The sequence below is a fragment of the Nannobrachium achirus genome (genome assembly GCF_963921795.1).
Source record: "Nannobrachium achirus genome assembly, chromosome: 16".
In the NCBI taxonomy this organism is placed as follows: Eukaryota; Metazoa; Chordata; class Actinopteri; order Myctophiformes; family Myctophidae; genus Nannobrachium; species Nannobrachium achirus.
In genome coordinates this window covers 43,639,678-43,655,019 of record NC_137823.1, presented here as the reverse complement: position 1 = coordinate 43,655,019, position 15,342 = coordinate 43,639,678, and the positions used below count along the sequence as shown (strand labels likewise).

General features: G+C 44.6%; 1 protein-coding gene across 1 annotated transcript in view; it reads right to left on the bottom strand.

The window, feature by feature from the left end:
• Positions 1–8,272: 8,272 nt before the first annotated feature.
• The window catches only part of LOC308300226 (acyl-CoA:lysophosphatidylglycerol acyltransferase 1-like), an 89,703-nt gene continuing 82,633 nt past the window's right edge, over positions 8,273–15,342 (bottom strand). Inside the window, 3 exon segments of the mRNA XM_080744037.1 lie at positions 8,273–9,668; positions 9,670–9,719; positions 10,459–10,565. Coding sequence (XP_080600163.1) covers positions 9,567–9,668; positions 9,670–9,719; positions 10,459–10,565 — 259 coding nt within the window. The 3' untranslated portion in view covers positions 8,273–9,566.

Below are 15,342 nucleotides of genomic sequence, written 5' to 3'. Positions count from 1 at the left end.
TATGGATATTCAGAAAATCTCACCCAAAGTTATCACTCAGTAGGCACATTTTTGCAAGCAAATTAGCATGGTTATGTATTTATACCAGATTGCTTTTACCAATGCTCTATAAATAAATGCAGACATTTGAAAACCGAAAAGCTATAACAAAAGGAATACAATACAATACATGATTTTCTATGCTCCCCTTGCATGTGAATGACATTCATTCACAAAACAGAACAGAACATACATTTTCAGGCCGGGATACCAATGTTATCCAATCAGGGGAGAGAACTCACAGAGGATAGAGGATTAATCAACAAAGAAATGAGCTGACAAAATTGGAACTTGAACACTACAAAATTGTTGCTGCTAAATGGGTAGACCTACTCTCCTCTGATTGGATGGAATTGACAAATAGCAATGATTACTTACTATCATGTATCATTATATAGAGCTTTAACTTATTTCTATATTAGTAAGACGCCTCAGGGCGACATGCAACCCTGCCCTAAAGGGCGAGGTCGCGCCAGTGATGTATACTGGACCAGTTACCCAATCCATATATGGGCATTACCAAATATGGGCATGTTCTGACATCACATTGTCGACTATATATGGGCACAAAATATATGGGCATAAAAGGGACATGAAGCCAGAGTGTGATGTCAGAGCTTTGATTGATTGATTGATTGAAGAATTTATTAGAAGTTTGCAATAGAAAAGTACAGTTTCATGACAGTACAAATCACTGGTACAAGGTCAACTAAAAGGAGATCCTAGAAAGCCGAGGCTTATTTCCACAGGAACCACACTTTAAGTATCTCATATAACATTGAAAGACAGACGGATAGAACATAGTACTTTATCTAGGATAAAGTACTATCTAGGAGCAGCAAACCCATTCTGTTAAGAGTGATAACCCTACAGTGACAATGGTAACCCTACAGTGTCACAATCACAGTGACATCAGAGTATCATGTCAGAGTGATGTCACAGTGACAAGGGAACCAATAGACTGTAAAAATGTGTACTGACTGAAGGAAGGACTGACACAGACGGAGACTTTTCTCATGGTATACTGCGACCTTCGGTCGCAATCACATAATACTACCTTTAATACAATAACTGTTTTCCAAATACTGTATATAGGCCTATGGCATTTATATAGTTACGTGGCATAAATGGATGATGGAAAACACACGCCGGCCTACAGACTGTACCAAACCATTCACAACCACCTCTTTGACACAACGCCCGGAATCTTCTTTTTTTTTTTTTACACAGTTCTGATAAAAAAAGAGGAAAAAAAACGTCAATGAGATTTCTGAATGGGACTCTCCTTACCCAGGGGGGAGGTGTTCTTTGACGTCAAAGACTTCAGCAGGAGCCACGGCGCGGGGTGACAAAAACATGTTTGTCTGCCACACACTGTCACCTAGCTGTCACACACACACACATGCACACACACACACACACACACACACACACACACACACACACACACACACACACACACACACACACACACACACACACACACACACACAAGCAGTGACAGCGAGGGGCTTCCTGTGTGACACCGGAGTTTGACCCTCATCCAGTGTTGCCATATTTAATACGCCAGAAATAAGCAACCAGGTCCAGGAAAACTAGCCCCACATACGCGACTAATATGAAAAATAAGCCGCTTTTAATAAGCAGACATGGCAACTCTGTCCTCATCCAGGAACAGTCACCTCAGGGGATCTGAACGGAGAAGCCTCTCTGACGTCAGCTGAGAGAGAGAGAGACCAACAATTATGCCTAATTCATACTGTGCTTTGCACCGGAAAACAGGCGACCTCCAAGCCCATGTGCGCGGCACGTTGCGGCATGTCGTGAGCTTGTAGATCGGTGAAGGGCACTGGGCGCGCAACCAAGTACAAAATCAGGCGTAAGACAACCCCCTGTGAGACAGATTTTGTGACATAATTTGGCTCAGCTGTGAGCCACTTGGCCCGCACCTCCTCCTGAAATGTCACGCGGCGTCATTAACGTCTCTCGGCTTTGATTGGTCGGCTATAAATGCCCAGATAGCCATGAGTCATGAGCCACAGCTTGTCCTGTACAGTTTAAACAAGGCTTCACACATGCCACAACTGACAAGTTTTATATGGCATGAGAAGAAGGGTCCTGCAAAATAACTTATGCCACGGTACGCACCGTTTTATTGTCGGCGTAAGGGGTCCTTGACGGCTCCTTTTCGGGGGGGCGCTCTCCATTCCGACATGTCGCCACCCCGACATTGACTTCTTATTGTCGGAGTGGCAACACTTCCATAGAGGTTAGTTTTAGGGTTAGGTATAGGGTTAGTGTCGGAATGGAGACATGTCGTAATGGAGACATGTCGGAATGGCACAAATACTGTTCAGGTGTCAGCCATGAGAATAGCCATACCAGGGGCCACATGAGGCCATGGACACAACATTGCTCTAATCTGCACAAACACCTTTCAGGGGTCTGTCATGAGAATACCGGTAGTCACACCAAAGAACCTAATTTGCACTATATGAGGCGCTACAGCAGTTATACAGCAGTGTTTAACACTTCAGCTGGCCATAGAACTATTGCACAGATCAGCGCAATATAGGACTACACATTTAAGAAATCTAGTTACTAAAAAGAGGCATAACCTGCCACTTCTCCCCTGAACAAACTACAAACCACCCTAGGCTTTTACCATGGCCCTCAAAAAGAGGGCATTTCCCTTTAGCTCAAAGTGGAGCAAAGGCACTGGTTTCCCCCTCACTCACTGTCAGTCTCATGAAATGAGACGCAATAATAACCAGAGGATCTGTCATCATGCTGATGTGTTGTGATGGATGGATGTGAGGCTGACCACACTGAGGGGGCCTGTCGTCAGCGTCACCCCTGGCACGCTGTCTGTCTGGCAGCAGGGGGAGGAGCCAGGGCAGTGGGTGTGTCCTGTTGCCAGGGGCGTCAAAAGGGGGGGAACAGTGGGACTGGGTTACTAGGGCCCAAGGTGGAGGGGCCTATAATTCTTTTATACTTTAGCTATTGAAAAATAGCAATCTACAAGCTCACAGCGCGGCACCGAGTGCTGTGCTGCGAGCTTGAAGATCTGGAACTAAATATTTTGAGATGGGGGTCCGTGGCCAAATACATATAATTTTGGGGGTCCTTCACATGAAACAGTTGACATAGAAACATAGGTTTAAAAAAAAAAAAAAAAAGAAGAAGAAAGAAAGAAATACTCAAAGATTTTCACGATTTTTCTAAAATAGCAGATCTACAAGCTTGCAGTGCGGCACTCGGTGCCACGCTGTGAGCTTGTATGTCTGCTATTTTTCAATAGTTAAAGTACTCAGGGCCCAGAGTTTGGTGCGACACCCCTGAGGGCAGTGGGTGTGTCCTGTGGCTGCTGCAGCACTGTGACGCTCTGCTTCTATTTGCGTCCCTCCAGGCAGGTCACCCTGGCCTGGCAGCCTGGCTGGTGGCCTTCATTCACACGGCTGGATGCTTTACTGTTTGCTGATTCAAGACAAGCTGCAATCACCCCTGTGGTCGACAGGGGACAGCTATAAAAATGTGAAGCTGTGTGTGTGTGTGTAGGCCTACTTGTATTGCTATACTTGTGGGAGCCAAACGAGCTGCCAAGTAGAGCAGGATTTGAGAAATAGACATTGTGAGGATGTTTTGATGAATACATTTAAAATTTGCTAAAGGTTTGGGTTAGGATTAGGCATTATAGTTCGGGGCCTTAAGGGGAGAAAATGGTCATTTTCAGTCTAAGAGCACCAAATGTTGCACAGATGTAGCCCTGGGCATGCTCTAATGATTTAGCTAGGGCGACCAAGTCGGCGACCTTCGGGGTCGCCATAGCGGCCAAATCAAGTTGGGCTCCCATTGACTTTCTATACTGGAGGAAAATAGCCAGAAAAGAATCTGCATTAAGTAGGATGTGAGGGGTCTATCTAACTACTAGGGGTTTGTCATGATTCTGAATCCATTGCAAGCATTTGTTTTGCACAAAAAACATTCCTTGCAGTTTTCTGATCCGGTCTAGTCAGTTCTATACATTCTGGGGCATATATTTCTAAATGTTAGCAGAAGTGATCTTCAATCTAACCACCCATCCTAACAGGGGTCCTGTTGAAGCATGTAGGACAACATTATCCTGCATTTCAAGCTTTTGGAAACCATTCTATGCGGAGCGGTCACAATACAAAGTGGCACAAAAAGTTTATTAACCTTAATATTACAACAAGACACACGGCCTCCCTGTGCAATCTGTACGGATAGTAAAGCCAAAAATAAACGTGGGGAAGAAGCATTGTGTTTTTATGCACCACATATCTGGAACAAACTCCCAGAAAACTGCAGGTCTGCTCTGTCACCCTACAGACTATACGGTATACTTCTTTTACAACATCTAAAGTTGGGGTCTTCAATGTTTTCAGGCCAAGGACCCCTTAGCTGAGAGAGAGATGAAGCAGGGACCCCCACAACCTGTTCATAGATTCCATATAGTTTCATGGTTTGACTTTGACAGCACAATCATCAGTATATTTTGGATTCATGTCAATTTGTGTTTTCAGATATTTAACCACTGAACCGTCAATACTTAATAAACTTGACCTTTCACTCTGTACTTAGTCTGCTCTTTTCCCCCTCTACACCAAACCTCTTTGCCAAAAATAGCCGATCTACAAGCTCACAACACCTCGCATTGCGAGGCGTTGTGAGCTTGTAGATCGGCTATTTTTGGCTAAAGTTCTCGAATATGGACGCTAGGGTTCAAGTGGTTAATAATTGCTTGATGTATTTTTGAATTGTATTCTCTTCTGGGGATCCCTGACACAAAACATTTTCAGATGGGGGTCCACGGCCAAATACATATCAATTTGGGGGTCCTTGACATGAAAAGGTTTGAGAACCACTGGTGTAGAGGGAAAAAAGGAGCAGACCAAGAATAGACCCCAGGGTTTATATAAGGTTTAAGTGGTTAAGGCTCAGCTGAGCAGCAGGGAAACAGGAGCTGTCTGTGTAACTGAAACCAACAGCTTGAGCTCCCAGTGAAAAGACAGCACAGTTAAATAACACTTAACCTGTCTAGTGAACTCCAACCTTAACAACACTGTCTAGTGAACGACAACCTTAAAGGAGTTCACCCCCAAAATGACTTGTTTTCTATTGATTACTCACGCCATGGAGACTTGAGTTCAATACTATATTTTTGTATTTGTTGCATTCCTAAATGTAAATGTATTGTTATCAAATTATTGTCTTAAGAATGCGACAAAACACAACTAATATTATTGAACTCAAGTCTCCATGGCGTGAGTAATCAATAGACTCCTTTAACAGCAGTGAACTGAGCGGTAGTACACCGTCTCCTTAGCGTGAGCTAAGGAGACCACATGAGACTCACACAATATGTCCATATATGGGCATTCCAAGCTATGGGCTTAATATTGGAAACACAATCGATTGATTGATCATTAAAATAAAGACGCTCTGAGAATGCATGCGCCGACTTCTGCCTCAGTATAACTCAAATGTAAAGAAAAAGCAAACATACAACATCAGGATCTTTACGTTTTATTCCAGCACAAGTTCTTTTTGTGTTGTAAAATTTTGCAGTCATTCAGAACAATTAATTCTTCCTCAGCTTTTTTATGTACAAGGTTAAACATAATCGTGACAATGGGAGGACCAAGTTCAAGTAATTTAAAAATGAAATAAAACAGGACCACTTAACAGTGTTTTTTTTTCTCGCCGCCAAAAGCTCTGACACCACAGAGCAACATGACGTTAATTATAGGTATATTATATATAAAAAAAAGAAGGGGTAGGGGGAGGGGGGGCACAACCACACACACACTCACTTTAGGCAGGTTATGCTGTAAAGTTACAGTAACGACACCTACGCTTTTCCGGAAGCCTACCGGTAAATCTCCTATTTTTCTTTTTCTTTAGAATGTTCGAACATCAGGGTAGCGTTCTATATATATAAAAAAGTGTTTTTTCTTATTAGGTCATTGTCCCACCCTAATGACAATAAACTTATGGCTTAATTATTTGCAAAAAAGATGTGGTTTTGCGATGAGGTCCATATCCTTCAGTGTCCGTCTGCCCACCTTCAGTTCAGTCTGGCTGAGGCGAGAGCTTTAGGACGCGTGTGGCTGTGTGTGTGTGTGTGTGTGTGTGTGTGTGTGTGTGTGTGTGTGTGTGTGTGTGTGTGTGTGTGTGTGAGAATCTGTGTTCTTGTGTTCGCATCTGTTCAGAGGCGCAGAAGAAATAGGGGGTGGCAAAAATAAGTCTCCACTTAAGCCCCATTTCTCAAATACCGAAAATAGTGGATCTACAGGCTTGCTTGGCGACGCATTGAGAGCTTGTAGATCCACTATTGTTTGGGGGGCGAAAAGAGAAAACGTTTGAGAATGTTCGCCCAGGATGACAGTCCCAAAATAGGGACGCCACGTTGGAAAGTGGTTAATAAATGAATGGTACAATATGCATAAAATAATTGAATTTGAGGTTAACTGTGAACACTGATGCCCCCAAATGATGCTGTCTGTCTGTCTGTGGTGTGTGTGTGCATCAGTGTTTGTGCGCATCTGTGTTTTCATGTGTGTGTGTGTGTGGTGTGGGGGGTGGAGGGGCTGCAGAAGGGGTTTGTCTTCGATCTGAGCCACAGTCCTTTTTTGGGGGGTCACTCATACAGTATATCCAGGTAGGGGTGCATGGGGGAGAGGGTTACTCCACCTAACTCTCTGTCCCGTGTGCCATCAGTGGTGCCTTCATCAGCGTCCGGGCCACGTCCTCTTCATCAGAACCCCCAACCCCTCCAAACCAGTCCCAGGAAAATAAAGATCCACAAGCTCCACTCGCAGTTGCTTTGCCGAAGAGAACGGATCTGGCGAGCTAGCGACGCAAAGTCGTTTAGTTCGTTTTTTCTTCCTTTTTAGTCCACAGTGTTTACTGTACTTCTGTGCCGTTTACATTTTTGAGACAATAAAAGGTTTTCAATCAAGTGCCGCTAGCTTTGAGATCCGTTCCCGTCGACGCACACCAGAGCGTAAATTATTAGGGCGTCACTCAAGCTTGGCGCCATACGTCATAGGGCCGGGCCATATGGACACAATCAAATATCACCATATTTCTGATCTCCATATCGCCACCATAATGTATGGTGAAGATGTCAATTATTAACACATTTTTCCATAATTGCAAAAAACAGTTTTTGAAAGTATAAAGTACGGCGTACTAAGTGACTAAAACCAAGATTATGAATTGAGTACATAGGACCACAATGGAATCAAGCCCCATGAGGGGCTGTTTGGGTTTTCTTTTTAGCACTGTTTTCCAAACGGCACGGCTGTGCTGTTTTCATCCATGCTAATAAAGTATTGAATCAATTAATTAAGCCTAACAGCTCAACCGCACTGCCCACGATGCGACGCGAGCGATGCGATGCGAGCGATGCGATGCGAGCGTTTCAACGCGATATGGCGCGAGCGATGCAACGCGAGCGATGCAACGCAAGCGACGAAATATCATAATAATACGCTTGTTTCAATGAGGACGTCCTGATCTACCGCGAGCAACAACGCGTCGTGCCGCGACGTCATCCACCCCTCCTGTTTTCGCTCGCGGAGCCTCTATTTGAGCGAGGTTTCACGCCGATGTCCATAGAGATGAATGGCCATGTCCCGCCCCCCAAACACTTTATATTATTATTTATTTATTTGATTGGTTCAGGCTACGTCACAACGCAATGTCCGACGCTGCAAATGCGGACAGTATTTCGCGGGACATCGCAACGCGTCGCTCGCTCGCGTGCAGTGCGGATGAGGTGTTATCAATCAATCAAGGACAAGACAACACTTATGCCATATGATATCCAGTCTCACATGGCGATATGGATATCAACATATCGCCCAGCCCTAATAAGTCATATCATCCCTTCAGGCCCTAAACGGGCCTCCAGTGTAAACATTGATTATCCTCTCTCTCTCTCTCTCTCTCTCTCTCTCTCTCTCTCTCTCTCTCTCTCTCTCTCTCTCCCTCAGTCAGATCAGAATACTGTCTTACAGACAGAAAGACAATGAAGACAACACATCGACGACACAAAACCAAAAAAACGTCAGACATAAGAGGGTAAAGGAGCAGGGGGAAAATAAAAGAGACCAAATAATAATTACAATAATAATAACAAAAACAATAAAAAGTTAAAAAACATCAACAGCTACCGTTCCAGGAATATTTCCTGGGGGGGGGGGGGTGCATGGGGGGAGGGGCTACAGGAAGGGCAGTATATGGATCCTTAGTGCAATGGAGCCTGAGGAGGGGGTCGGGGTGGTATCTATCCCCCCACCCCCCCTCCTCCTCCTCCGTCTGGAAGGGTGTGGTGGTGCCGGCTGTTTCAGCCGCAATGCCACCAGAGTTCCACCAGAGGGCGTAGTTCAGTTCTCACCAGGAAGGATTCAGCGGGCAGACACTACGCTTTTTTTTTAGAACTCAACTATACGCACGCACACACACACATACATACGCACGCACGCACGCACACACGCACTGTAAAACGACTAAGGCAAAAGCCTGGGGGGAAAGAGATTTTCTTTTTTACACTTTTCTTTTTTTTCTTTCTTTTTTTTTTAATCTCTGGGATCCCCAATCTGCACTGGAAAATCCTCAGTGTTTATTTAACTCTGAGAGTGTACACATGAAACAATTTGGTTCCATTTGAACACTCTCAGAGTTTCCACATAACCACAAACATCACAAACTCACGGACGCACGCACACGCACACACTGTAAAACCACTACGGCGAAAGCCCGGGGGGGGGGAAATAAAGATATTCTGGGTTCTTGTTTTGTTTCCTTTCGGGGTCCACAGCTTCTGGTGGGCTTGGGGGGAGGGGGGGGGGGGGGTGGTCCTGAGCCTCGTCGTGATCTTTAAGATAATTATAAAGTAAAAGGTTATGAGCGAAGTGGGCAACGCATAAGGAGGAACATGTAAACAACATCGACGTGTGTTTGTGTGTGGGGAGGGAGGGGGGTTTCGTGACGGGGAGGAGGGGGGAGGGATCGCCAAAGCGATACGGTTTATCCGCTAAGGGTTCGGAGCGAGTGTGTCATGTCAGCGTGTGTGTGTGTGTGTGTGTGTGTGTGTGTGTGTGCGCGCAGGCACGCACACGTGTGTGTGAGACCACAAGTCTGTATGCATTGTGTTTGTCTGTAGTATTGTCTGTGCACTCGTCTAAACCCATAACGTTTCCCTTCGTCAAGTGTTTTTTTTTCTTCAGTCTCTTCCTCTTCTTTTCTCAAATGTACATTCATCCATCGTGGGGTGGGTTTTGGGGGTGTGGTGGTGGGGGGTGGAGGTGTGAGGGTGGGGTAGGGGGTGGGGGGCGTCGTTACGCCCCCCAAAAAACAGATCCTGAGGCTTTTCGCCGACGGTTCCACCGAAGACTCGTTGTCCCCATCCTTCCTTCCTTCCTTCCTTCCTTCTCGCCGGTTTCTTTTCTTATTCCTTTTTTTCTAAGCCGAGCGCCGTCGGCCTCGCCTCCCCCCGCTCAGAACACGCAGCCGTACAGGTAGCGGAACACGCAGTACCACAGGTAGCCCGAGCCGAACGCCATGATCTGGATGCCGCACAGCCAGGGCACGTCCAGGGTTCATGGGCCACGAGGCGATCTCCTTCTGGCCTTTGGCCGGAGGGAACGCTCCTGTTGAGAGAGAGAGAGGGAGAGAGAGAGAGAGAGAGAGAGAGAGAGAGAGAGAGAGAGATAAGAGAGAGAGAGAGAGAGAGAGAGAGAGAGAGAGAGAGAGAGAGAGAGAGATAAGAGAGAGAGAGAGAGAGAGAGAGAGAGAGAGAGAGAGAGAGAGAGAGAGGAGAGAGAGAGAGAGAGATAAGAGGAGAGAGAGAGAGAGAGAGAGAGGAGAAGAGAGAGAGAGAGAGAGAGAGAGAGAGAGAGAGAGAAAGAGATAGAGAGAGACTTTAATATTCTGAAATACATAAACGAGCTGTTTATTTCACAATATTGGTATTTTACAAATGGTCAATATTTGTAGAGACTCCCGAGTGCAACATTCATGCATCATAGGAGGGCTGTGGACACCTTGAATTATTATTATTTGTTTATTCAAACAAACATATTTTTATTAACGCGAGAACAATGGCTCCCATTACAGCATGCTAACTATCCAGGAATAGAAAGCCTTCAGGTCGGTTCTACTGGGTATGAAGGATTCAAGTTAGTTAAACTGAAGTTATATTGATAAATTCCAAATACTATCAAAGTGTTCTGCCGCAAGCCTGGACCTGCGTCACGGCACGGAACCTGCTTTGAGTAAACCCTGCCCTGGATACAAGGTCAGAGACAGGACCGTCCCCGACAGACAGACAGACAGACAGACAGACAGACAGACAGTGAGACAGGCAGACAGACAGATAAACAGACAGACCTGTGTCGTAGAAGTGAGCCAGCAGGTCTTCTTTCTCCACAAACCTCTGGTACAACCAGTCTGTCAACGGCTCTGTGTCCACCGGAACCTCTCTGATGGGGTACATTCTGAGAGAAAGAGACAGAGAGAGAGAGAGAGAGAGAGAGAGAGTCATTTCTTTATTCCCTTTCAATTGTACATTATGAGTTTTGAGTTGACCATTCCACATTTGTTTGGGAAATGTTTTCTCGTGCCAGTAAAGCTCCTTTGCATAGAGACAGATAGAGAGAGACAGAGAGAGAGAGCAACACAGAGAGAGAGAGAGAGAGAGAGAGACAAGACCAAAAGCGACTAAACAACAGATGATTCAAGTCGTGCTCAGCAGCGCAGGCTGTCTGAATTGACGTGTGTTTAAAGCAGTGTTTGGAAGCAGCGGTGTCAGCCTGGTCCCTGAGCGGAGGAGGCCTCAGCCTATCAATGCAGAGCGTTCCTCACTGCCGTCCACAAACCACGTATCTCCGCCATTTACACCTTCATGTCGTTAAGTAAAACCCATGCACTACTTCGTCTTATGACAGCGAAAGCACAGCAGCTACTTTTGAACAATTTAGGATAGTGGAAATGTGGTTAAGTGTGTCTGTGGGCTTTTATAAATATTAACCAAAAGTTACTCGTCCTAGACAATTTGCCCTCCTGGCCCCCAAACTGTGGAATAAACTCCCTGTCACACTTAGAACAACAGACTCACTCCATAGCTTCCGCCGTGGACTGAAGACGCACCTCTTCAGACTCCACCTAAACCCATAGCACTACTGTTAACACTCACTGACCATATATGAAGCTAGTTAGCATTTTAGGGCTTAGAAACGTTTTTGTTTTTTTTTGTTTTTTTTACTGATTAGGTGCATGGTCTACCTATGGTATTGTTTTTCTAGATTGACATTCCTATGCATTTGTAATATTGTTGTTGATGTACTGACATATTATCTTGCTTATTATAGTGATGTATTACCTGCTTATGCAAGTCGCTTTGGATTTGCTAAATGCCTAAACTGTAAACTGTAAAAGTAATGTTTTTTTTTTGTGGACATACCAGGTTTCCACCTGACAGCGATGGTGTGTGTGTGTGTGTGTGTGTGTGTGTGTGTGTGTGTGTGTGTGTGTGTGTGTGTGTGTGTGTGTGTGTGTGTGTGTGTGTGAGCTCAGCTCTTTCAGCACTTCATTAGCTTGCAGGTTCATCAGAGGCCTAGCAGGTGACAGAAGTGCTGATAGGATGGGAGGTGTGTGTGTGTGTGTGTGTGTGTGTGTGTGTGTGTGTGTGTGTGTGTGTGTGTGTGTGTGTGTGTGTGTGTGTGTGGGTGGTGGGGGTCCGCTCCCTTAAGGGATGGGGTCAGCAATACGCTACCTAAACGTATATCGTTGCTGTCGGGCAGAAACCTCTTATCTCCATATTCTAACCACTTGTGTTTCTTCCCCCCGTAAATTAACGCCCTACTTGATCGAACTACAGCGTCACACAAAACTATCAAAGGTGTAAGACTGTGGTTATACTTTTCAGGGTTTTCAGGTTTTAATATATCGTCGTTGTCGAAGTGGAAGGAAACCTTCTATGTCCAAAACCGTTTGTTTTGTATTTATCATTTGAAAAATGATTTAAACTAGTGAAAACAGCCGATCTACAAGCACACAACGGCGTTGTGTGCTTGTAGATCTGCTGTTTTCACTACTTTTGTGCAACAGCGGAGCAGGGCTTTACTTTGCGAAAAGAATTACAAATGTGAAACTTGGGGATATACGAGGTTTCTGCCCGACAGTGACGATGTGTGTGTGTGTGTGTGTGTGTGTGTGTGTGTGTGTGTGTGTGTGTGTGTGTGTGTGTGTGTGTGTGTGTGTGTGTGTGTGTGTGCTGAGAATGAGCACCCGTGGTCAGCTGCTTTCCTGGGTGAATAAAGGATTGAAATAAATAAATAAATGAATGAATGGAGTCAGATTACAGAAGCAATATTCCTACGCGAGCGCGTCGTGAACATTTGCAATTAATATTGTTACAACTGCACACTACCATCCGTCTGCATTTCGTCTGGGTCAGCCAACCGTAGAAATGTAAGAGGATGCACTCTCAGTGAAAACTCAACACGAGACCTGCCTGGACGAGTATATACGCCACAAGGTTTCTCACAGCGTAGATCTGCAGGATTCTAACCGTCTACGAGCAGGTCTTGTCGGTCTTTCTGTGTGTGTGTGTGTGTGTGTGTGTGTGTGTGTGTGTGTGTATGAAGCTAATCTCACAAACAAATGGAGCATGCTAAAGCACCTTTTGTTTGTTGTCCAAAACTGTCCGTTTTCGGGATTCAAATTCAAAAATAGCAAATGTAGCAGATCGACAAGGCGATACATTTCAAGCTTTTGAGTGATGCTGTAGTCACTCAAAAGCACTCAAAAGCTCAAGTAGGGTGTTAATTTAATAAAAAAACACAAAAAGTTATAATATGGAGATGGGAGGTTTCTGGCTGCCTCTATTCAATATTCTATTACCTTTTATGTTCCAACCAGAACACTCAGGTCTCTCTCCTGCTCTCCTACTAAATGTTCCCAAAGTACTTCATTAAAACACGGGTGAGGTTGCCTTCTGGGTCTATGGCCCCAAGTGGATTTAATCTGGCATTCTACTATTTGTTATCTTATTGTGAAGCACCTGGGGCTGCATTTTATGTATGAAAGGTGCAATACAAATAAAGTTATTATTATTATGTGCTGAAAAAGAAATGTACCCTGTTTTCTTTGTGTTTTTTTTCACCTGTGACATGACAATACAGTTTCATGCTAACCCCTTGACAGGGGACAATTGAGTGTTGCTGCAGTTCCGCCATTAGCCTGCGGGTGTCCCCAGTGGACTGTTTTCCCCACTCAGCCAGCCCCCCTCTCTCTCTCCAATCACCTTCAGACAGAGGTTATTACACTCTCCTCCCTAGAAGCGTTTCCTACATGCTCTCACTCGCTCAGTCATTCCTCTGCCACCAGAACAATAGTAGAAAGGTAGAGAGGAAAGCAGCAGAGGCGGAGGAGGCGGCGGCAGTGCCAGTGAGCCGTTTATTGATTGATTGTGAAAATGGTCAATATACTCATTAGAGAGTCTTTTTCCACAAAGGCAACAGTTGAAGCATCAGGGATTTACGGAGACGGATGACTTGTGTTTGTGGAATGTTGTGTGAGGTTGAGACTGGGTGCCAGATACGTACAGTAGCAGCCAGCCAGCCAGGCAGACAGACTCATTACAGTAACAGCTATTCAGTTCTTTAACCGTTTGAAACCTAGCGTCCCTAAGTCATTATAATACAATCTACAAGCTCACAACGTAGCGATAGCGACACGTTGTGAGCTTGTAGATAGGCTATTTTCAAATTAGCCCATGTACAATATATAAGGTTAAAGATAGTGGTTAGTGGTAGTGGGAATGCTATATTTACTCATTTTGCTGGGTAACCCTTCAAGGGTTGCCTGGGGGTCCCCGAACCCCACTAAGAGAAACACTAGTGTAGAGGGGGGAAAAAAAGGAGGGGACCAAAGATAGCACCTGGGGGAACGCCGCTCAACAAAGTATGCAGACGAGTTGTTCAGCCCTGCTTCCATACGGCAGCGCTGTTGCTGGTGTTTTTCATGTGAGACACATACTGTAGCTTCTGGGGTCACTGGGTTCGGCGGTGGCGCTGAACAGTGCTGGGAATAGGGGTGGAACGATATGAAAATGTCATGTCACGATTATTGTGACCAAAGTAACACTCTGCGATTTACAATATCGCAACTATTAAAATATCCTCAAAATCCATTCTCTTGTGGCGGAACATTTGCCAAAAAATAGACGATCTACAAGCTTGCAGAAGAGATTTGGTAGAGAGTGAAAAGCATCGAGTACGTTATTTCCAGGTCTCTTTTGCCAATTATAGAGGGTTTAAATGGTACCGGACATGCAGCTCTGCAAATAAAAGGTGAATCGATCCCAGTGCATTTTCACAATTTCACAATAAATGTAAATCTCCACGATACGATTATTGTGAGTGTTTTGTATCACGATAAACAGCAATATTGTTTATCGTCCCATCCCTAACAGTGCACAGCTAAAGCTAGCCGCTTATCTTGTTTCCAACACAGTGAGACAACTGAGCTATCTTCTGTATTCAACATTAGTTATGGTCACGAGAAATTGATCTGACCTGTGTTTAGGACATAGAATGGAAACAAGTCCCCGTTAATCTTTTGAGTCATACTTTTAGCCCAAGTGTAACTGTATTTCTGTGCTATTACATCTTTGGCTAATAAAGTATTCAATCAATCAATCAATCAATCAAAAACATGAGCCACATATTGGTGGTGCCTAATAATGCATACATGTATGCCCCATGTACTTCCGTGCTGTTTACGTCTTTGACTAATAAAGTATTCAATCAATCAATCAATCAATCAAAAACATGAGCCACATATTGTTGGTGCCTACTAATGCCCCATGTGTGTCTATGGAAGCAGGAGGCCTCTCCACAGTTGAAATCACCATAACTTGTTGGATGTTGGCCTGGGGATTGTGTATTTTGGCAATACATCAACGATCTTTGACTGTACAAAGCCACACCAGGAAGGAGAAGATAACAAAATCACCTGATGACTTAAGGTGCCTCGCCTCATCAAATGTGTCACCTTTGGCAGCCAGTCTGTGTCATTACCAGAGAAGGTGTTGTTCAGTCTAGGTGGGGTTCAGTCAGCACTGGAAAGTACATTTACTCAATTACTAATTACTGTACTCCAGTACAATTTTGAGGTACTTAACTTAAAAAAAAATTCAATACTTCATACACTCCACTACACCTCAAGAAACGAATACTTAACTTTTTTACGCCACAACAATTGACAGCA